This window comes from Andrographis paniculata, unplaced genomic scaffold, assembly GCF_009805555.1.
Source record: "Andrographis paniculata isolate CXL003 unplaced genomic scaffold, ASM980555v1 Contig54END, whole genome shotgun sequence".
Classification (NCBI taxonomy): Eukaryota; Viridiplantae; Streptophyta; class Magnoliopsida; order Lamiales; family Acanthaceae; genus Andrographis; species Andrographis paniculata.
Window position 1 is genome coordinate 4829630 of NW_026137589.1, and position 22264 is coordinate 4851893.

Consider the following 22264-nt stretch of genomic DNA (forward strand, 5'->3'; position numbering starts at 1 on the left):
TAAAGGACACGTCACTGTGCAGTTGGGCAGTGACGTGTCGCTTTCACGGGACGCCGGGACCACCGCTGTGACCGAAAGTCCTGCTAAACGCCAAAACACAACTTTTTGCAATAATGCTAGTTTTCCCATATGTATATCTACCTTTACGTGTATTTACAATTTTGTCCTTCCAACTTGACATTACACCATCAAGATCACCTATGAGAATATTCAAACACTTAAATATAGATTGTAAGCAATTCTTTTCAAATAAAAATAAAATATGGGTTGCATATGTACAAATTTGGTAAATTTAGAACAACACTAATTTTTAAATAATTTCTTCAAATAAGGTTTAAGATTTTCATATGAAAAATATACTTAAAAATGAATTGGAAGTACCTATCTTTATCAATATGCACATGTCATGTTAAATCGCCCGGATGAATAAATATGACAGCGAACTATAAACACGCTTTAAAAAGTATAAAAAGAACGGTATTACCAAAAAAGGAAAATTTAAACTTTGTCATGTTTGATTTATATCTTTTTTTCAATTTTCTTTTTATATTACAATCCATATGTTTTTGCAAAAATACACTCTTTTTTTTTTCCTGTTAGAAAATATTTAAATCCAAACGGATGCTGCATTTCCTTTAACAACAAACTCTTTGGAATAAATTATCAAAATTACTATTAGATCTTTTATATTCCGAATCTTTTTTTTTTTTTTTTTTTTTTTTTTTAACATTAAGAAATGTTCCAATAATAATAATAATAAGGGACAAGAATGGGGTGGGACGTGGGATTTGACTTTGGGAGGGAGAAGTCACATGCGAATACGAAAAACAACTTTTTCATGTAATAATGGACCCAACTATCACGAGCCTTGTCTACTAAAGCTTATCATCACATTCACATACCCTTTACACATTTAATGCAATCAACTACACCAATCTATCTATCTATCTATCTATCTATCTTCGATTTTAAATTTTATTTTAATTTAATTAATGGGTCTTTCAACTTGTTCTTCTTTGTGACCTCATTACATTCCCATGTAATTACCTAATTGCATCTCCCTAGCTGCCACATCAATCACTCATCTATATAATTTGGTCCGAATCTTGTTGCAATACTTCTCACATCCATTTGGGATAAAAATTGGTGTGCTTTTCATAACGTGGAAAAATTGACATTTTGTATCAAGGGTTTTATTTTTGTGACACCAAAAAATCCTTAGAATTGAAATAAAAAAAATAAAAAAGGGAAAAAAAATATCAACCAGAAAATAACGCGTGGCAGTAGTGCAATCAATTGAAGGCTGTTGAGGTCATAAAAGGCTGACTTTTGTAATAAATTCAAAAAGTAAGATTTTTAATTTGTGTCAGACGTACGGTCCACCACAAGTTGGTCCACACGGGGGAAGATTTTGGGATGAACTGAGTCAAAATATTATACTTTCTAAGCAAGGTACAATGTTTATACGCCGATTTAGAAATTAGATGATGCGATTGAGAGAAAAATAAATATTTTATTTTTTTATTTTGATGATGTGGAGTAGAGATTAAGTATAATTAATTATTTTTTATTTTAAAAATATTGCAGAATATTTGAGACATAGTAAAAAAAATATTGTAGGGTATTTGGGACGGAGAAGGGAGTAATAGATTTCAAGAAAACTCATCATATGACGACACTAGTGCCAATAAAATCTTGGTGTATATCTGTGGTGAGGGTATTCTTGTCATATCGTGTTAAGGCAGGACATAAATGTGAATACTGTATGTGAACTCCAACTTGGGCAGCATAAAGGGACGACCTTTCGCACTATAAATGCTTGCGATAAGATTTGGGAGTTCTTCAAACTCCACGATCTCCTTTCTTCCTCAATTCTATCAAACTCATCTCTGTCGATCCTTAAAGTTTTTTTTGTCTTGGATCATCACTCAGCTCTGATTCTGATTCTTCCCACAATTTGTGTTCTTTTATTTTCTTCTTCTTCTTCCTTGAATTCGTCAAAAAAGGGGCGATTTTTTGCAGTCCCTGTTTTGAGTCCCCTGTTTTGGTTTTCGGTTTTTTTCTTGATCTAAAAATGGAAGGAATTGACGGAAACGCCCTCCCGTTCGCCGCCGGGAGCAATTCTCCGATCGGCGTTTCGCTGTCGGAATTAATTTTGAGCAGCAATTTGTCGACCATAGATTCGATTTTCTCCCAATCGGAGCAGAGTTCGGCGATCAACACTGTGTCGGAGCCTCTGGGATCTTCGGTGTACCTGCGACACAGAGAATTGCTGCAGAAATTCTCCGACGAGAACCGGGCGGTCCACTCGGTTTCGACGGCGGCGAACCCGGTCCGGAAGCCGGGGCATTTCCCGGCGTATCTTCTGGCGAGCAAGAAGAAGCTGTACCGCGGCGTACGGCAGCGGCAGTGGGGCAAGTGGGTGGCGGAGATTCGGCTGCCGCAGAACCGGACGCGCGTGTGGCTAGGAACCTACGACTCCGCCGAGGCAGCCGCCTACGCCTACGACAGGGCGGCGTACAAGCTCCGGGGAGAATACGCCCGCCTGAATTTCCCGAACCTCCGAGACCCGACCCGGATTGGGCTCGGGGACGGGTCGCGGGTCGAGACGCTGAAGAATGCTGTGGACGCGAAGATCCAGGCGATATGCCAGAAGGTCCGGCGGGAGAAGCAAGCCCGACGCGCCGCCAGGAAGGCGGCGGCGGCGGATATGAAAGAAAATACGAGTTCCGACGCGGCGGCGACGGTGGAGAAGAACAGTACGACCGATTCGTGCGAATCGAGCCGGAGCGCGAGCGACGACGGGTTTTGGTGGGGCGGAGAGTCGCCGGGATCGGTGTCGTACGAGTGGAGCTCGACGGCGGCGCCGCTGGGGGAGGTGGGAATAGAGGAGTGTTCTCTGGCGCGGCTGCCGTCGTTCGACCCGGAATTGATTTGGGAAGTTCTTGCTAACTGAGTCGGGTCTAATTTAGGGATTAAGCAAGACTAGACAGACATGTTTTGGATAATTAGCTGTCGTTTCGTGTGTAAAAATTCTTGGTTTCCAGATAATTAATGAACTTTTAATTGTGGTTTGATTTTCGTCTTTATCTATATATCTATATATATATTTTTTATTTTTTATTTTTTTCTTGCAAATTGAATGAGTTTGGACACTCAGAATGGGCTTTGGACTTAATAGAAATGCAAATTTTTGATGGGCCATTTCATTATATTCTACTACTGCCCCAACAAGTATAAGTCCACTATAAAACTTATAGGGCCATCTTTGCCTATATGGTCATCTAATTTAGGGATCTAATATAAATTTGCATTTAATAATGAAAATATCTTGTCAAAGTTTTGATTTTTTTCATTCATATATATATATATATATATTTTTAATAATACAATTTTCAGCATATAATATATATATTCTAATTATTTTTTAAAAATTCAATATTCAACAAAAATTATGCTTTTCATCCGACAAATTTATGTAAATTTGTTTGGAAATAAGTAATAGTAATTTGATGTTGAAAAGTGGTCAGTAAAAAGTAAATTAGAAGTATTATAAAATTTTATTAAAAAATTAGTAAAAATTTAATATAGGAAATAAAAAAAATGATAAATTAATTATTATTAGTTAGACTAACGATAATAAAATTGAGAATGTATAAAATTGTTTAATATAAATAATAAACATAAAATTAACGGACAAAAAAATAGTAACATAACACGCTAAAGTTGTACTCAATTACGTTCATTTGGTTTAATTTATCGATTCTAAATTTAATAAATTAAAATAAAAATAATTTAATAAATTGTGCTACTCAATTATATGGGACATCCCATTGGCTTGGCTTGGCATGCTCATCCTAGAATACAGTTGATGTTACGTCAACGCCATGTGACCACTTTACTTGCATTGCATATTCTAATTCTACTAAAATGATCAAATTAAATAAAAAATTAAAATTACACAAACAAACAGATAAACACGCAGGCAAAACTACTGACGACGAATTGGATGGAGTCACCATCATCTTAAGGATAACTCTAGAATTTAAATTCCTCTTTTGCCCCTCCCTGAATTGACGGGAACAGAAACTTCCGGCGGATGGAAATGTAATTTCGCAGTCCCTCTTGTCCTTTCCCAGCAGCTCAACCAACCTTCTAAATGTCGAAAAGTAGGTTTCTAATTTTAGACCAATTAAAATTTAGAAAGCACTTGGTGGGACCCATTTAAACTCTTTTTTTAAAAATAAAAATAAAAAGAAAAAAGGGAAAATGAAAATAGTATTATTCCCCCACTAATTGGTTTTTTATTTTAATATATATAAAAATGGCTCCTTTTCCCATTGAGAGAAGAAACATGTAGAAGCTATTTTGGACCATTCTGTGCAAGTTGCAGGTGCTGCCATTCGCGGTGTGATTTGGAGGTTTTTGTGGATTTCTTAGGCCTGTCTGCGTCTTTGATTTGGCTTCTCATTCGCTTCGGATCCCCTGATCAGATCGAATATCCGGTCGATTTCACGGAGGTTATTTTTCCCCCAATTTCTGCTGATTTCATAATGGTTGGCCCGATGAACGACGGCGGAACGGAGGGGGATTTCATAAGGAGGTACCATAAGCACGATGTTAGGGAAAATCAGTGCAGTTCGTCGTTGGTGAAGCACATCAAAGCTCCGCTGCCTCTCGTGAGTTGTGGATGATTTCAGTTGCTTTAATTTTGTTTGTTGAATTTTTTCGTTAGATCTGCAATATTTGATTGGATGAGTTGACGCGATTTAGATTCGATTCGTTTTAGGTATGGTCGTTGGTTAGGAGATTCGATCAGCCGCAGAGGTACAAGCCTTTTGTGAGTAGATGTATAGTTGAAGGAGACTTGCGGATTGGAACTGTTCGCGAGGTGAACGTTAAATCTGGCCTTCCGGCGACGACGAGCAAGGAGCGGCTGGAGCTGTTGGACGACGAGGAGCACATTTTCAGCATGCGGATTGTCGGCGGCGATCACCGCCTCAAGGTAATCCCCACCTTTAAGCCTCCGATTTGAGTTCTTCAATTTCCTTCATCGAAATTGCGACGATTGGATTAAGTTTGATGAGCTAGTCCACGAGAAACAACCGTAGATTTTCAACATGGTTATAATATATCCATAGAGAACGAAGAATCGGATTCTGATTAGGATTTTGACAAGGTTTATCTTCTCCTACATTCATGGGAATCGAATCAAAATGATTCAAATCCGATCCAATCAATTTACAATTTGCAACAATTCAATTTTCTGCTTGCAGGACTACTCTTCCATCATCACAGTTCATCCTGAGATCATAGATGGAAGACCAGGGACAATGGTGATCGAATCATTCGTGGTGGATGTGCCCGACGGCAACACCACAGACGAGACGTGCTACTTCGTGGAGGCCTTGATCAAGTGCAATCTCAAGTCCCTAGCCGATGTTTCGGAGCGCCTCGCCGTGCAGGGCCGAACAGAGCCAATCGACAGGATCTGATCAAAGAGTATGTATCCATCCAATTCCATTTATCACACTCATCTTTGCAGAAAGAACATCCCATGATGATTCTCGAGAGGTTGCCATTTTTCACATCTCTGGATTTTTTGTTGCCTTAAATTAGTTGAATTGCATTTCTTCCCATCATCACACCATTTCTAGTTTCAGTCTAAACTATATATATATATATATATATATATGAACTGCTGAGATGGTGTTTGAGATTGGAATTTGGATTGTAAATATCTCTAGTTTAGGACATAAAACCTTTCCTCTCTTCTGTTTGTTGCATTCCGTACTGTCATCGAAGTCGCATTTTCAATTCCAATAATTACAAAGCACGCTTCTTTCTGCTTTTCACGCTGTTATTTTTACTTATTCAGAGCCAATAATATGTTTAGGGAACATGTATTTTTATGTAACAAGTCTATAAATAGAATAAAGCCTTCAGATTCTTACCCCCATCATCATTTTACCAATTTAAGAAATGTATAAGAAGCAAGAATAATTAACTTTTTGCCACCATCAATTATTGGTAAATTAAACACATGATTAAATTCATTTACAATCTTTGTCTTTTTCAGATATTATTCCAGTAGGAATTTCGAACAACAAAACATTTCTAGTTTTTGCAAATTCACAAGCGTGTTGAACTCTGCCATCATCACACATTCATGCCCTAAACATCTACCCCAATTTCATCAAATATTTCATGGCTATAATTTGTTCCACTTTCCCAATCATATGATTTAACAGTTTCAGCCAATTTTCAATTATTTAATTATTTCACTATTTGTTGTGTAGCAGACCTTTTTTTATTTTTTAAAAAATGTTAATTTGTGACAATTAATTATGGGAATTGAGAAGACAGAGTGTTGAGGTAAGGTTGTCGATGAACTGGCAAGAGTTTAATGGGACAATGTGGGTGCACATGCCTTTGCTTATTCTGTCTCTGTGGTCTGAACTTATACTCAATTATTATTATTATTATTATTATTATTAATTAATTAATTAAATTAAATTTACATGTTGTCTTGTGTGCATACAAAAGCAGCCATGTTTGTGTGTAGTGGATTTAATTTGGATAAATTAAGGCCACCTGTTTTTGCATAATTCTTTGGACATGACGAGAGGATTCCAATTTTTGTTTTTTCATTTGTTTCTTTGACTGATTGTAATTTTATTTATTATGGGTTCTCGATACTTTAGTATCAATGCATGTTATTCTAATTATTATTTATATTTTATAAATTATAGTTTACCATTAATTAAATTGCACAAATATTACCTCAACAGTCAACACTCAACTCATACCCAACCTTGCTATTTTTAAGAAGAGTTCAGTTCCTGTTTTAGAAAATAACAAACTTAGCACTGAACGTTGTTCGAAATTATTTTTATGTGATTTAGTAAATTTTGTCGTTGATGCTCAACAAATCTACTTCTTATGTATGCAATAGAGGCTGTGTTTTGTTGTGATTTAAAATTTAAATCAACATTATTTATTTTTAAGAAGTTTCAATACTTTTTAAATCAAAAATTTAAGTAAACATACCATTTCAAATCATTTTTAAACAACCAAACAAACTCAAAATTTTTAATTATTCAACAAAATATTTTTAAGCTATACTTATTATTTAATTACTATTCTTGTTTATACAATTTTTTATTAAAAAAAAAAAAAAAAAACTTCACGTCAATGTATTGGCTCTTTTTACATAACCAATTTTTAAGCCATTTGGCACTTTTCATTTTCTTAAAAATATCATATTAAATATATATATATTTATAAAACATTAAATCGAATATTAATTTTTTATTTTTGCAAAACTTTTAAATTTTCAAAAGTTTGAGTTATTATTATTATTATTTTTTTAAATATCATATTAATTAATATCATTATTATTATTATTATTATTATTATTATTATTATTATTATCTTAAATTTTAAAATTTTTATCTAAATCGAATGCATCACTGATTTTTTATTTTCCTCAAATTACAAATTTATATACATTTCTCATTTTATTTTATATAATTCCACCAAAAAAAATAATCGAAAGAAAAGTCACGAGAGCAGTGGAGGGCAGGCGTCAGGCTTAAATAGACTATCCGTTATTTTTTAATTCGTTCATTCCCTCAACAGTACAATATGTATATATAATAATTTATTATTATTTCTTTGACGAAATTATAATTGTGTTCCATACTGTCTCACACCATACACGCTCTTCTATGCTTGGTTAGATATTCTCTCTCCACACGAGCTCTTTTTGCTGCTTCTGCTGCTCGTGGTGGTTTCCATCGATCGCCATAGCTGCTTCTTCGGCTCGACGACAATCGCTTGTTGACAAACGTGAGCTCTTGTTTCTCGCTTCAGGTAGTAGTCTTATGGATGAATTTTCTATTCGAGCGATTGTGTTGCTTTAATTTGTATGCTGAGGGTTAATTTATTGCTCAATGTTTTTGTTGCTTGCTGTTGGCTCGAGTGCAGCAGGTTCGGCTTTACTCAACCGCCATTGTCGAAGATTGCTTGCGTTTGGAATTTTCTGGTTGGATCGTTTCCAGATCTCGCGGTTTATTTTATTCAGCGTTGGTTAGTGGTTTCTCTCGGAGGTTTTCGCTTCTTCTACTGAAGTGGTGTTTAATAGATTTCGTATTTTGTACTCATTTCCTTGGACGTGATTGCGAAATGCTTTTGATGTCTTTTGCAGGTATTGTTCTCTGTTAACTACATACTTTCCACTTCGATACTTTTTGTGGTCTTCTGTATCTTTCCCCCAATTTATTAATTTCTATCGCCATGAACCGCCGCGATTATTATTCAATTTGGCTCTGCTTTGGGGCTGTTACGATACTTTCGATGCATTTTGCGTCATTTGCAAGCGCTGAGTGGCCAACGTGCTCTGGTATGGTCCCTGTGAACTATCGTAACGACAAGATATCCATAACTGATTATGGAGGTGTTGGTGATGGAGTAACTCTCAACACAAAAGCATTCAGAGCAGCAATATACAGAATCGAGCATTTGAAGAGGAGGGGTGGTACTCTGCTGTATATACCTCCTGGAGAGTATTTAACTGGCCCCTTCAATTTGACCAGTAGAATGACTCTTTACTTGGCTAGAGGAGCTGTTATCAAAGCCACAATGGTATTGGAACTTTTTCCCTTTGTCTTCTCTACAAATCCGTTTTTCTTGATCATAGTTTTTCATTCCTGTTTGATATTTATCTGCTCATTGATTGGTCATGAAATTTCGAAATTAGGTCCTACATGTGATGTTGAAAGTTGCGGTTGGATTATGTTGAAAACTTGAAATTGGCATGAAAACAGATATAGTATTAAATTATGTACTGGGAGGGCTTAGAGTAGAGAGTGTAGAGTGTTAGCCTGTAAGGAATATGGGCTGTGTTTTGGGAACACATTAAAGTATGTTGTGGGCCGAGAAGATAGTTGGGAGGCACCATGGCATGTGCAAGTCATTTTAGCAGTCAACAATTAATATGTCCTTCCCTGCCAGCAATACACCACTTAAAAATGAGCACACCATGAAATAGTTATGGAGGTCCCCCAAATAGTATGAGATCATGTCCTTTTTGAATCGTTTTAGTACACCCTGGATAGAATATTGTATTTGTACCTTAGTTTAATTGTTTTTCTTCACTTAATGCTTCAGGACAGTCGACACTGGCCAGTAGTACCTCCATTGCCTTCATATGGAAGAGGGAGGGAACGACCTGGCGGGAGGTATATGAGCTTCATACATGGTGATGGGCTGCATGATGTGATCATTACAGGTCAGTTACATGACATAAATCTGAGAATTTCACCAAAGAAAAGCTCTGTAAAATTGTTTTTCATTATTTACCATCTCTCTAGGTGAAAATGGAACCATTGATGGCCAAGGCGGCATATGGTGGAACATGTGGAGGCTGGGAACTCTTTTGTTTACCAGACCAAACCTAATTGAACTGATGAATTCCAGAGATATATTGATTTCCAATGTAGTATTCAAGAACTCGCCCTTTTGGAACATACACCCTGTCTACTGCAGGTAATTGCTATTACGAGCTTCGTCGAATGTTTTTCTGATATTAAGAATATAGAATCACCTTTGATTTAATTCTAATATTTCCCTCTTTCCCAGTAATGTTGTGATTCGATATGTCACCATACTAGCTCCTTCAAACTCGCCAAACACCGATGGAATTGATCCAGGTATTACACACTTCGATGTTTCTTATTACACAATCATTCGATTTGAATCTTTGCTCTTGTCCATTTCTTGACACAGATTCAAGCTCCCATGTTTGCATAGAGGACTCCCACATAACAACAGGTGATGATCTAGTAGCAGTCAAGAGTGGCTGGGATGAATACGGAATTGCATACGGTCGTCCCAGCCACGATATTACCATACGACGGATCACCGGGTCATCCCCGTTCGCCGGAATCGCAATCGGAAGTGAAACCTCAGGCGGCATCCAGAACATTGTCGCCGAGCACATAAACCTATTCAACGTCGGCATCGGGATCCATCTCAAGACCAACATCGGTAGAGGAGGAGTCATCCGTAACATAACATTCTCAAATATTTACATGCAAAACGCCCGCAAAGGCGTCAAAATATCCGGTGATGTCGGAGACCACCCGGATGAGTATTACAACACGAATGCTCTACCAATCGTTAAGGATGTTACCGTCAAGAATGTCTGGGGCGACAATGTACAGCAACCCGGGCTGATCCACGGTCTGAGGAATGCGCCGTTCACCGGAATTTGCCTCTCGAACATTCACCTCCGAGGTGGACAACGGGTCAGGAACTCGGGTTGGCAGTGCTCCGACGTCAGCGGCGGCGCCGTTCAAGTTAGCCCCTGGCCTTGTTCTCAACTAACAAGCAGCCAACAATGGGGTGCGTGCTCTTCTTCATTCTAAATATTTTGTGAAATTTTTTCCAGTGAGATTTATTCATATGTTGTATCTTTGTGTGTGTAGCTGAAATTATTTGCTTTGAATATATGATTATGAAGTATAATATATGTTATATTCACATCACCATAGCATTCATGAACAGAGCAAATGCTGCATGATCAAATACATTGTTGATTAGAGATCATACTCCAGAAAAGCATAATATATATTTGATCATATTCTAATCTTCTAGAAGTAATGATCCATGAATTTGTGCAGACGCTCCATGAATCCTAACTTCTTACCTTCCTCGTCGGTCCACTTCCTGAAATTCATATTCAGTTTCTTCTGTTTATTGACTCTGTCGTGGTCGTAGTGTCTAATCCTGATCCTTGTTATTTTACCTTGATCCTCATCACCGCCGTCCCTGCTCCGATCGCGGCGGTGCAACCTCAGCAACTGACCGGAAATCCGCCGCGGTCCGCCGCGAAATTTGGTGTATTCGATCATACCGTTTCCGATTGCATTCGATTTCACAGGGAAGCGGCGGTTGATCGGCCGGAAATTGAATTTGATAAACCGCTCGGCGGTTACGACTGCGGCAGCGTTAGCGTCGGTTTCTGGAAGGTCGGCGGAATCCTTGTCGGCGATGACGTGTTCCGGCGAGGTCCGGGCGAATGCGAGCGTGAGGAAGAACAAAAGTGCGATGATCGTGAAGCAGTACTTCGCCATCGGTAAATTTTAGGGTTTAGTTTTAGGTCGAGATTGGGAAAGTTTTTATCTGTTAGGATTATTTAGGGCGGTGATAAAAGTGGCATGACAACTGGCAATCGTGGACCGTCCACGTGTCTAAACGGATTTGTATGTTCACGGCTCAGATTCTCTGCGACTGTTGAGCCAATAATAGAAGGCACGCTCGGACCGGTTCCGAGGCTGTGCTCTAGGCTGTTGTCGGTACCTTCATATAATTTTCTTTTAAATTCTAATTCCATTTACGAATGTACATTAATTACTACTACTTCAAAAAAATACTCCTAGGATAAGTGCACAAATCTCGAGGCATATGGTACAGTATGTGTGTACTCACAGTCATACCTCATTTCATAACTTGCAGTGGGACGAATTTTCTCTATTTATTTATTTTATTTATCAATAAATTCGAACTCATAGGACTGGTCACTCACACGTGTGGAACAAGTTGTGGAGGGACTATGGGTTCTTGCGCCGTGATCAATGATTGAGAAAGGATAACTATAACAAGAAGATGTAATATTAATCGAATTTAAGAAGACCAATACCAAACATTTGTTTAAACTGATGAGTGAAAGAATGTATAAATAATAAAAAAAATTTATCTTAACTCCATCTTCTTAAGAAGTCATTTATTTACAGCTCTTCTCAATAACTTTGTTAAGTAAATTGAGCAATAAAATTGTGTATTAGCACGTGAGGTGAGGAAGACTATCTATCATACAATGATGATCAGGACGGACAGCTAGGACTGAGCAATAAATGGCTGACAAGTGTCAGCAGCATCCACGTGCAATCTGTTATGTACGGTTGTTACCCCCTTTCACCAACTGACTAGCTGACACGTGTCGAGCTCGTATAATTTCTCAACCAAAATTACCAAATTAGGGTTTTGTTTAGGGTGCGTTTGATTTTGATTTAAATTTAATATTTTAAAATTTACTTAATATTTTAATATATATTTTACAAACGTAAGATACTATATTATTATTAAAAATTGTACCGTATAAATAATGTAAATATTGATTTGAAATCATAAGCAAGCAAAGGAGTTGTATTTGAAAATTTTGAAATATTGAAAAAATTAATAAAAATATAGTATATTTATCGTAATTTTTGTAAAAAAATAGTGTTTAATTTAATACATATATATTTTAAAATATTATTAATAACTTGGAATTTAAAAAAATGATGTAAATAAAGAAAGCATCCGTTTTCCAGTTTTAAATGATCCCAATTATAATTTGGACGTAGTAGGTACGTAGGTAAGGCATCATTTGTCAAATGTGAATGGACACTTTAGCCCCCGCCCCAAAAATCAAACATGTACCACTAGTAGTGCACGACATACATACAAATTAAAACATTAGTATATCGTAACAACCCGTAATAAACTACAATTAGTGTTGACTTTATTATGATTTTAAATTAATTACTTTACTAAACCCTAGGGTAAGAATCATCATCATCATGCTACTTTGTCAAAAATTAATCTCTATGGATCCAATCAGATCATTGCATTCTCGTTATTAAGTTAGATATATATATATATATATATAAAAAAAAACAATAATATATTACCCAGAATTGTCAAAAGAAAACTTAAATTAATTCTTTTATGTCGAATTAAAAAATAAAATAATGGATTTTTTTTTATTTTTTTATTTTTACGAATAATAGAGGTCATGTGAATGTGCATAAATAGTCAGATATCCTGCAGGCAGTTTTCCGCCATTCACCTTTCCCTTAGGTTTTCAACTTCTTACAAAACATTATACAGACATACACATATATATATATATATAGAGAGAGAGAGAGGGTGAAAACTATAAGGTTTGATGATGGAAGTAACAAAATCAGAGCTACATTTTGTTTTCATGAACTACGATCCTGAATACGAGCGCCTCCGATCTAACAAGTACTACTTTGTTTCTCTGTCTTTTTTTGTTTTTTTATTATTATTTATTTTTAAGATTACTGTGTCTGTGTGTGTTTTGCAGAACGAAGAGAGGGGCACAGGAGCTGGATATGTATCTGAGTAGGAAGCACGATGAAGTATTGGCGAAGAATCTGCAGCCAGGAACTTACAATAAGACACTTTCTCTCGTAATCGTCGATGGATTTGCTGTCGAAATCTCCGAGGATCAGGTATGTCAGGATTTGTGATGGTAATAAGGCTGAATTGAAACTGTATATATATAATTCTAGGATTTGAGAAATGTTGATGAATTGAAGTATAATTATTAGGCGAAGGTGCTTAGATCTCTGGAGGAAGTGAGGATTGTCGAGAAGAATCAGGAACTTGCTTGACCATTGCATCCTCGTATTAATTACATACATATTTGGAGATCTATATATATATATATATATATATATAAGCATTCTTCATCGACTGCCTGTAATCAGGACATTCAGCGTACGCGGTGTATGAATGTAAGTCATTAGTGTAATTGGGGAATCGAAATTAAGAGGAAGACGAAGAAGGAGAATGGGGAAATGGAGGAGTGTTGGAAAAGTAATTAATTAATCATTATATTAATTATGTAGTAATAATCTGTTTGTTTGTTTGTTGTTCTTTTGCTCTCTTCTAACTCATCTCTTTCTCTTCATTTAGATGTTGGTGTTTATGTGATGTAAGTATACTTAGGAATATATCCAACCACTACAGAAATGATTTTTTGGTCTGAAAATGAAGACAAATAATGGCTGTCTGTCACTCTCTGTGCAAGAAATGAAATGAAGATTCCTCTGTCTGTATGTCTGTAACCATAGAGAAAAAGAAAAAGAAAATATTGATGTGATATGGTTGAGTAATTCCACTTTATCTTGTTAAGGTTAAGTTGTGTAGTGTAGAGAGTTGCCATTTTCCCTCAAACTTCCATCAAACAAACAAAACATCATATTAAAGCCTGCAACTGCAACTGCAACTGCTACTGAAGCACTCACATGCATTGCTATTGCTAATATTGCTGTTGCACACATATATTTATTTACCTATTATATCTCTATCCCGCTCTAAAAGGTCTCATTTTTTTAAAATTTTTTTTTTTTTTTTTTTTATGTATTTTGATATTTGAATATTAATTATTATACGATAAAAATACTTCTATTAGTATTTTATAATACTATTATAATGATATTTGTGCAAAAAATTATATAAATATAAAGTCGGAAGGAGGGTGTATTATTTTAGGTATAATTCATAAGTCATTATTGGTTATTTATTTATTTATTTGGCTTTTGTTTTCTGCTCAGTTTCATCATTATAATTCATTCTCCACATTGTATGGCTCTCTTGCTCCCCCCCCACCCTCTCTCTCTCTCTCTCTCTCTATATATATATATATATATATATTGAATTCCAGCAATGCAATGGATCTGGTCGTGGTCATGTTAAATTTAAAGGTGGGGTTGAGTCGTTTCGTCTGGTAGTAAAGTAGTAGGGGTGTTGACTTTAATTAACCATTGACAAAACTGCCACACGTGTGTAGTAGTAGTAACTAGTAAGTAGTAGGGTGGGTGGGTAGGTTCGCACTTTGAAATTACAGGGAAATTCTTGCACGTACATATTTAATTAATAATAATTACTCGTGTGCCTGCCTGCCTGTCATGGATCCGACAAACCTTAATTTATATCATCCTCGCCCCCATTCTTCACCCCACTATCCATAATCTATCTATATAGATGCTGTTACAATAGTAAATAATTAAATATTTTAGCATTGTGTTAATAACACACTCAATAATACATAATGTATAAATAGATTGGCAGTAAAAATATATATGTTAATATAACTTATAGTATACAAATTGACAACGTGAATGACAATAATACATACAATGCGTATCTAAACAGTAGACATAAATAGAGTTAATCAGCACTTGCATTGCATTGCATGCACTCATGAATCATCCACCAATAATATTATTTTCAAATTTCTTTAAGTATGGGCCGCAGAGTTTTCGGAAAATTATGTTTACATTTTAAACCGGGCCAATACTTGAGCCCAATTTAAATTATTCCGGCCCAGTAAGAAAATACCGATGGGCCTTATAATACGTACATATTTACTAATACTCTATTATCAGCTGAAGTGGGATTTTGTCATCTGCCACCATTGCATACTTTATATTATCCTCTCTTTTTTCCCATGCAAGAATATATTCTAAATTTTCCATCCAGGATTTTTTTTTTCTTTTTTCTCAGTATTTTTGGTGTAGACTTACGTGCATATGAAACAAGTGTTGAACAACTGGCATTCATAATTGCTGGGGGAATATATGTCGTTTGAAAATTGCTATAAAATTCACTGAAGAAGGAAAATGCAAGAAAAGATAAAATTGTAGTTCTTCCCTTTGTTACTAATCAGCTATTTAAGTGAAAGATTATATAAACATATATTTTCCCAATAAGCATGTAAAACATACAAATAACACACCTTTTTTTAAGAATTATTATATAAATATATAAAATTAATGATGACACATATTAGGTAAAAGTATACCACTGTTATCCTGTCGACACTATGTTGAAAGTATATTATGTTGAATTAACATAAGGTGACCACAGAATCCCCCTACCCCCAACCTCTGTATAAAATACCTTGACCATGTCCAGTTCTGCAAAGAAACATCCCAACAATCTTTGTTCTGAAAAGCTTTCAACAGCCATGGCCTCTGCCCAGTGCCACAAGCCCTCAGGGCAAACCAACAACCATGTCCAACACACAGCCTACTATGAACAATCCACCACAACTGAGGTCACATACCAGCAAAAGAACAAGCCCCGCCCGGCGAACAACGATCACCACTCCTTGACAGACAAGGTGAAGGAGATGGCGAATTCAGCCAAGAAAATGTTCCATCATGACGAGCACCATGGGTCTCATGGTCCTCGTAATGAACACAACAACACTCCAACCGAGGGGAAGAAGAAGAAGAAGAAGAAGGTGAACAACACGGAAGGGAATTGCTTGCCAAAGATGCACATAAAGGTGCACAAGAAGAAGCACAGTGGTAATAACAGTAGCAGTGACAGTGGTGGAAGCAGCAGCGAGAGTGAGAAAGAGTCGCGCAAGAAGGTAAAACTAAGGTGATTTTTCATAATTCTAATGATAATATGAACATATTATTAACTTGGCCTTTGTGATCTATAATTGCAGCAGCACTGAGCGACGACAAACCTTAAAAGTATGGAAATGAAACTATTATCCTGGTATACATAACAATAGCCTTTCCGTAAAATGGGACAAAGCATGAAAATAAGAATAATCTCAATATGTATGTGTGTGCAGAAAACACTAAACCTTAAAGATTATAAACAGGTAATGTAATGCTACAGATTGCCTGAAGAAACTATTGTGTATCTGGTTGAAACATCACATGATTTATAAGAAATAAACATGAGTTATGAACAAAGCATTTCTAGTTTTGGTTGAACGTATTGGATCATTAGGAATGAACTTGTAATTTTTATATCATTTGTGTGCACCAGGCAGGCATGAATGTAGTGTTCCAACATCCCAAACTTATAAACCCGACAGGTCATTAAAATCATCAAGTGAAAACTAAACATATTCCCCAAAACTTTGCATCACTCATAAGCAAGAAGTGAAAACCAATGAAGTAAGAAATCCAGAATCACCAGAGACAGTAATCAACTCACCTGTGGCACCGACAAAGGCAAGCAAGAAGTGAAAACTGGAAACGGTGAGCTTTCCGGATTTGATGATGAAATATGAGAAACAGTCACTCTGGAGTTGTTCCAGCCGTCTTCTTCCTTAAATAACCACCGTAAGATTGGGCAATACATAAATAAGAGATTCCTGAGTAAGTGTAGTCACTTTCTCGCCCGGAAAATGGAGTTGATGTGTTCCAAAGTGGATGATTAGAAGCCATACACAGATTCATGCACACTTTAATTATTGACGAGATGATGATTGCCCTTTTATGTCAACAGTAAGAATTATGTAAAATTGAGTTCAATTACAAAATCAACATAACAAAAGAGGACAAAAGGGCACAATGGCATACCTGTGTGTGTGTGTGTGTGTGCAAAAATTGAAAACTATAGATTAATGCACAAAGGTATAACATAACAAAACATGACAATAGTGTTGAATTCCTGTTCGAAGAACTATTAATATGCAAGTAGTTCAAACATATATAAAATTATATATGCAAATACTTTACATACATTTAAGAAGGGCCTCTAAAAATGCTAACAAAACAGTGAGGAATTATGTACAAAACCTGATTAAGAGAAAAGCCATTGTCAACACGTGGAGGGTGAAAAGAAACCTGCAAAAATTGGAGAAGAATGTACACAACGAGAGAACCTAAATGGAGACCTCCTGCTTTGTCTAATAAGGGGAATCAAAATCTATAACTGAAGTTACGTACAAACTAAGAGACAACCAAGGCACCGAAAAGTGTACCATTTGCTACCTAAACAGATGACTTCTCCTTGTCTTCGACACCTGGGGTTGAGTCTGAAGTGCTTTCATCTCTGTCTTCACCTTTTCTAAGAGCTTCCCTAAGACCTAAGACGATGAATATGTTGGTGAGAGTGAGCATAGACTCAGCTCCACCATGCAGCCAATCGACGTTCGACAAGGATGTTCCGTAGTGAACCTTTGCTGTTTGGTGTGTGCACATTGATAAATTACACAAGAATTAAGATTCAAGCCATTTAACAAATTAGCAAGAGCTATTCTGCAGGAAAGACTCACCATATATTCCAGCAGGTACTGCAACAAAGCAAAAGATTATGAATGATTGTTAGTATTTGAAGTTCCATGGATTGAAATTCGAAAGGGACATGTTAACCATATATATCAATGATTACTTATCCCCTTGTTGTAAATTCAATTAATTTGCCAACAATTTAGCCAAAACAAGCACAAAACCCATCAATGTAGTAGTAATTCGACATCCTAAAATTTAGAATTAACTCAGCCAATTCGAATCTTCAAGTGAAAAATAAAATGTATTAACTATAAGCATCTACTGTTATAACGACCAAAAAGCCCTAATTCAAAGTTCGTTAAGAGCAAAAGAAACTTACTTGTGGCGCCAACGAAGGCAAGCAAGAAGTAGAATCCAAAAAGGGTGAGTTTTGGGGCAGATTTTGATTTGGTGATGAAATACAAGAAACCCAGATAAGGAAACAGGGAGAAAGCAAAGAGCTGCGAAGCTATGCTCTCTGAATCGACTGTAGGCGCCCATGGATCCACTGGAAACAAAGATCCGTTGCAAACAATTCCATTTCCCTTCCTATATGTCATTCTTCTTCCATTTTCAGTTGGAGCCGAGTGTCTGAATTTGATTCGCTTCTTAGGAGTGAGAAGGGTCTCTCTGCTATTGCTCCATGGCCTCTTCATTAAACAATCATCTCTGCACAAGATTGAACAGCTCATTAATGAAGGATTCTTGAGAAAGGGTTGAATTTGCACGAAACCAGTCATTCTTTCCCTCCCCTAAAACGATTCACTTGTTCGAAGGTGTATGATTCACATCATATCCATTCCGGGTGGCAGTCAGAGACCGAGAGTCCAGACATTGCTTGTCGATACCTACATCGTGGGCTCGAAGATGGCCCTACAGTCTAGAGATAACACAGAAAATGTTAGCCCATTTAATTGAAATACCACGAGACTATGTAAAGAAAATCAGAAGTATTTCTGCAACAAAAAAGGCTATTTGGTTTTGATTGATCACTTTTCTCTCTTGATTAGGTTAAGAAATTAAAGCCCCATAACTGTATGTTCTTAAATTTCTTGATTTGAAATTTTTTAATTTTATCTGGACAAACCTAACCCCCTCACTAATGCCGTACCTGCATACTTTGAGCAGATTTCCAGCAAATGCACAGATCAATGACCGCGGTAAATGCAGTAATTAATTTTTATTCACATATCTTATGTGAGTCTTTCTGCTCATAGCGCACACTGCAAAGAACTTCGATATAAACGATCTTCCACCTAATCAGTTAACATCCATCTGCAACAAATTGCTTCAAGAAACGATGGCAACAAATGTAGCAGGTTTCAGTTGGCCGTTAATCTTGTTAAACAGAGAGAATAAATCCTGTTACCCTGGTTTCAATTGCCCAAAAATCCCTTGCAAATTGTGGACAATTTCCAAAGTGGGAAGAGCTTGTTCATCTTCCACATCAGGTTTAGCTCCAAAAAATCTTGAAGTTAAAGAATTAAAGCTTCTCTGGGATGACGGCTATGGAACTCAGACAGTGAAAGATTATCTAGAAGCAGCAAGAGATATGACTAACCATGATGATGCTGGACCTCCCCGGTGGTTCTGCCCAATAGAATCTGGCCCTCCCCTGAAGAACTCACCTGTCCTCTTCTATTTACCTGGTACTGTTGCATCGAATTTTGGCGCCAAGTGTAATGTTTTTCATATTGTTTTTCACTTGTGCAGGACTGGATGGTGTTGGCATGGGCATGATCTTGCATCACAAGCCACTTGGCAAGGTTTTCGAACTCCGATGTATGCACATTCCTGTTCGGGACAGAACTCCATACCAACAGCTGGTGCGATTTGTTGAAACTGCTGTGAGGATCGAGTACGCCTCTCATCCAAATAGGCCGATATATTTGGTTGGAGACTCTTTTGGAGGATGCCTAGCCCTTTCTGTTGCAGCTGCCAATCCTACAATAGATTTAGTACTGATATTAGTCAATCCAGGTACATACATGATCTTGATCTGTTCTTTTTACTTCCATGAGCAACTAATACTTCTTTTCTGGAATGTTCTGCAGCAACATCATTTAACATGTCGCAGCTGCAGCCATTGATCCCCCTTTTGGAGGCCGTACCTGAAGAATTATACAAATTTCTTCCTTACCTGTTCACCACAACTTTCGGAAATCCAATCAAGATGTCCAACATGGTAAACATCACGAATCCATCAAGTTCTCCAGCAAAAAAACTCGAGAAGCTTATCCTCCAGGCTTCTGTTTTGCTCGATAAAATCGTAAGTGTTCCTGATATATTATTGCCCAAGCAAACCTTGATCTGGAAGATAGAACTGCTCAAGACTGCTGCTGCACATTCGAATTCCCGTCTCCACACTTTTCGTGGCGAAGTACTTATTCTTGCTAGCGGTAAAGATTCTGTACTTCCTAGCAAATCCGAGGCCGGAAGACTCACAGATACACTAAAGAATTGCAGGGTCAGGTTCTTCAAGGACAATGGCCACCTACTTCTGATGGAAGAAGGGATTAATCTATTGAGTTTACTGAAAGGCCTTGGCATGTTCCGTCGTTCTAAAAAACACCATGACATCTCCGATTTTCTTCCTCCAAGCAAGGCAGAATTCCAAACTCTATTCGATCGAGATTTTCGATTCTATCGCATTGCCACTAGTCCAGTCATGCTATCAACTCTACCAGATGGAAAGATGGTTAAAGGCCTCGCCGGAATTCCTCAGCAAGGCCCTGTTTTGCTTGTCGGCAATCACATGCTTCTTGGAGTTGACCTCATTTCCATTGCCGAAGGCTTTCTAAGAGAAAGAAATATATTGATTCGTGGCCTGGCACATCCAGCAGTATTCACCAAGGATATGGATAAACATTTGCAAGAAGTATCGTTATTTGATTCTTTCAGAGTTTTTGGTGCAGTACCTGCGACGCCAACAAACTTCTTCAAACTATTGTCAAAGAAATCCCACGTGCTTCTTTATCCAGGCGGGGTTCGGGAAGCCCTGCATGGTAAAGGAGAACTACACAAACTATTCTGGCTAGATGAACCTGAATTTGTAAGGATGGCAATAAAATACAGAGCAACAATTGTACCTTTTGGAGCTGTTGGTGAAGATGATCTATTTGAGATGTTCCTTGACTATGAAGATCTGGCAGGAATACCTGTTTTGAAGAATAAAATTGAGGGCATTCGCATTGATAGGAATGTTGCTACGTTAAAGAGAGGAAATCAAAGAGAAGAAGAAACCAACAAGCCAGATTATTTCATACCTGGGCTCTACCCCAAAGTGCCTGGTCGGTTATACTTTCTATTTGGAAAGCCAATAGAGACAAAAGGTAAGGAAGAGCTATTGAAAGACAATATCAAGGTGAAAGAACTTTACCTTGAGATAAAATCTGGTGTTGAACAGAATATAGCATATTTATTAGAGAAGCGGGAGGAGGATCCATACCGTCAGCTCTCTGAGAGGTTGTTCTACCGTGCGATTTCATCGCCTGCTCATCAAATCCCATCTTTTGATCCATGAAGTCACTTCTATTAGCAAACACACACACACATATATCTATATATATATATATATGCCCAAGACACATTCTCAAGACAATACACACAGCACAGAAATTAAGACACTTCATACGATATTCGATATCTTGCTCACGTTCTGATGAATGAAAATTCAGGATCTGACTCATAATATAGCCCCAATTGCTCAATCAACATCAGCAAGATAACAAGTTTAGTAAAGCATTTTGAAAAGAATGCCACTTCCTTACAAAGATAATGTCATAGGAAGAAACAAAAATAAGAACCAAATCTATCATTAATGTCACTCAAGTAATTTTCTTGCAAATAAAAGCGCAATGCGAATATTACCTAAAATCCAACTTAAGAAGAAACAAAGAAAAGAATCGCACACCGCTAGGTCATCCCTTATAGTACCCTAAAAATACAACTTTGATTTCATTCAAATATTACTCTACCAAATGCTTTATAGTCTGAAGAACCTGCAGAGATCTCCATTGTCTCTAGAGATCTATATCGATATGTTCAGCTATAGCTGTGTTCATCATATACATATATGTTTGGTCACGGGGATAATGAAATATGAAAAGCAGTTGACAAATCGGATTTCCGCAAGACTAGGTCTAGAATCTAGTGATTGCTCAATTGAGCCAATTCATTAGATACACAAACCATGGATGTGCACACAACTGTACACAATCAACCTAATATCCTCATAAACAGATAATCCAAATTCCAAAAACAAATATATTTCCCACCTCATTCAGATCTATTTATTGTATGTCCAATCATCAAGTTGGAACATCTCTAAGCATATTAAAAAGTACAGCGCTGGTAAATGTCCATGATAATTTTCCCATAAA

The 22264-nt window shown here is 36.9% G+C and overlaps 6 protein-coding genes across 11 annotated transcripts; 5 read left to right on the forward strand and 1 right to left on the reverse strand.

The window, feature by feature from the left end:
- Positions 1-1817: 1817 nt before the first annotated feature.
- On the forward strand, positions 1818-3081 carry LOC127255392 (ethylene-responsive transcription factor ERF061). The gene has a single exon (XM_051280902.1). It carries the CDS (start codon positions 2075-2077, stop codon positions 2954-2956), a length of 882 nt encoding a protein of 293 aa, XP_051136859.1. The 5' UTR covers positions 1818-2074; the 3' UTR covers positions 2957-3081.
- A 1262-nt stretch (positions 3082-4343) lies between these two features.
- LOC127255943 (abscisic acid receptor PYL3-like) lies at positions 4344-5851 on the forward strand. The gene is made up of 3 exons (XM_051281742.1): positions 4344-4679; positions 4790-5005; positions 5277-5851. The coding sequence occupies exons 1-3, from the start codon at positions 4554-4556 to the stop codon at positions 5493-5495; spliced, it is 561 nt and encodes a 186-aa protein (XP_051137699.1). The 5' UTR covers positions 4344-4553; the 3' UTR covers positions 5496-5851.
- Positions 5852-7669: 1818 nt separating this feature from the next.
- On the forward strand, positions 7670-10611 carry LOC127255777 (probable polygalacturonase). 4 transcript variants are annotated; one of them, XM_051281506.1, is made up of 7 exons: positions 7670-7875; positions 7990-8111; positions 8210-8646; positions 9172-9292; positions 9375-9549; positions 9643-9713; positions 9790-10611. In XM_051281506.1, the coding sequence occupies exons 3-7, from the start codon at positions 8299-8301 to the stop codon at positions 10428-10430; spliced, it is 1356 nt and encodes a 451-aa protein (XP_051137463.1). In that variant the 5' UTR covers positions 7670-7875; positions 7990-8111; positions 8210-8298; the 3' UTR covers positions 10431-10611. The 4 variants fall into 4 exon arrangements, with proteins under 4 accessions (XP_051137463.1, XP_051137462.1, XP_051137464.1 ...); XM_051281505.1 differs by having other exon boundaries at positions 7671-7875; positions 7990-8091; XM_051281507.1 differs by having other exon boundaries at positions 7671-7875; positions 7993-8091.
- A 5140-nt stretch (positions 10612-15751) lies between these two features.
- LOC127255766 (uncharacterized) lies at positions 15752-16574 on the forward strand. 2 transcript variants are annotated; one of them, XM_051281486.1, is made up of 2 exons: positions 15752-16237; positions 16319-16574. In XM_051281486.1, the coding sequence occupies exons 1-2, from the start codon at positions 15767-15769 to the stop codon at positions 16325-16327; spliced, it is 480 nt and encodes a 159-aa protein (XP_051137443.1). In that variant the 5' UTR covers positions 15752-15766; the 3' UTR covers positions 16328-16574. The 2 variants fall into 2 exon arrangements, with proteins under 2 accessions (XP_051137443.1, XP_051137444.1); XM_051281487.1 differs by having other exon boundaries at positions 16322-16574.
- Positions 16575-17277: 703 nt separating this feature from the next.
- LOC127255765 (uncharacterized) lies at positions 17278-19110 on the reverse strand. Of its 2 annotated transcripts, XM_051281484.1 has the most exons (4): positions 18994-19110; positions 18223-18762; positions 17888-17905; positions 17278-17794 (listed from the first exon to the last, which is right to left on the reverse strand). In XM_051281484.1, the coding sequence occupies exons 2-4, from the start codon at positions 18620-18622 to the stop codon at positions 17604-17606; spliced, it is 609 nt and encodes a 202-aa protein (XP_051137441.1). In that variant the 5' UTR covers positions 18623-18762; positions 18994-19110; the 3' UTR covers positions 17278-17603. The 2 variants fall into 2 exon arrangements, with proteins under 2 accessions (XP_051137441.1, XP_051137442.1); XM_051281485.1 differs by lacking the exon at positions 18994-19110 and having other exon boundaries at positions 18223-18871.
- Positions 19111-19142: 32 nt separating this feature from the next.
- On the forward strand, positions 19143-21527 carry LOC127255764 (phytyl ester synthase 1, chloroplastic-like). The gene is made up of 3 exons (XM_051281483.1): positions 19143-19531; positions 19596-19862; positions 19937-21527. Exons 1-3 carry the CDS (start codon positions 19183-19185, stop codon positions 21403-21405), a joined length of 2085 nt encoding a protein of 694 aa, XP_051137440.1. The 5' UTR covers positions 19143-19182; the 3' UTR covers positions 21406-21527.
- The last annotated feature ends 737 nt before the right edge of the window (positions 21528-22264 follow it).

Excerpts from the sequence above, each read along its gene's own strand:
- LOC127255392 (XM_051280902.1), top strand. The coding sequence starts at position 2,075 with ATGGAAGGAATTGACGGAAACGCCCTCCCGTTCGCCGCCGGGAGCAAT.
- LOC127255764 (XM_051281483.1), top strand. The coding sequence starts at position 19,183 with ATGGCAACAAATGTAGCAGGTTTCAGTTGGCCGTTAATCTTGTTAAAC. Across the intron at positions 19,532-19,595 it reads TGTCCTCTTCTATTTACCTG|GACTGGATGGTGTTGGCATG; the intron begins GTACTGTTGCAT and ends TCACTTGTGCAG. Across the intron at positions 19,863-19,936 it reads ACTGATATTAGTCAATCCAG|CAACATCATTTAACATGTCG; the intron begins GTACATACATGA and ends AATGTTCTGCAG.
- LOC127255777 (XM_051281506.1), top strand. The coding sequence starts at position 8,299 with ATGAACCGCCGCGATTATTATTCAATTTGGCTCTGCTTTGGGGCTGTT. Across the intron at positions 9,550-9,642 it reads ATACACCCTGTCTACTGCAG|TAATGTTGTGATTCGATATG; the intron begins GTAATTGCTATT and ends CCTCTTTCCCAG. Across the intron at positions 9,714-9,789 it reads CACCGATGGAATTGATCCAG|ATTCAAGCTCCCATGTTTGC; the intron begins GTATTACACACT and ends TTCTTGACACAG.
- LOC127255766 (XM_051281486.1), top strand. The coding sequence starts at position 15,767 with ATGTCCAGTTCTGCAAAGAAACATCCCAACAATCTTTGTTCTGAAAAG.
- LOC127255943 (XM_051281742.1), top strand. The coding sequence starts at position 4,554 with ATGGTTGGCCCGATGAACGACGGCGGAACGGAGGGGGATTTCATAAGG. Across the intron at positions 4,680-4,789 it reads TCAAAGCTCCGCTGCCTCTC|GTATGGTCGTTGGTTAGGAG; the intron begins GTGAGTTGTGGA and ends GATTCGTTTTAG. Across the intron at positions 5,006-5,276 it reads GCGGCGATCACCGCCTCAAG|GACTACTCTTCCATCATCAC; the intron begins GTAATCCCCACC and ends TTCTGCTTGCAG.
- LOC127255765 (XM_051281484.1), bottom strand. The coding sequence starts at position 18,622 with ATGACTGGTTTCGTGCAAATTCAACCCTTTCTCAAGAATCCTTCATTA.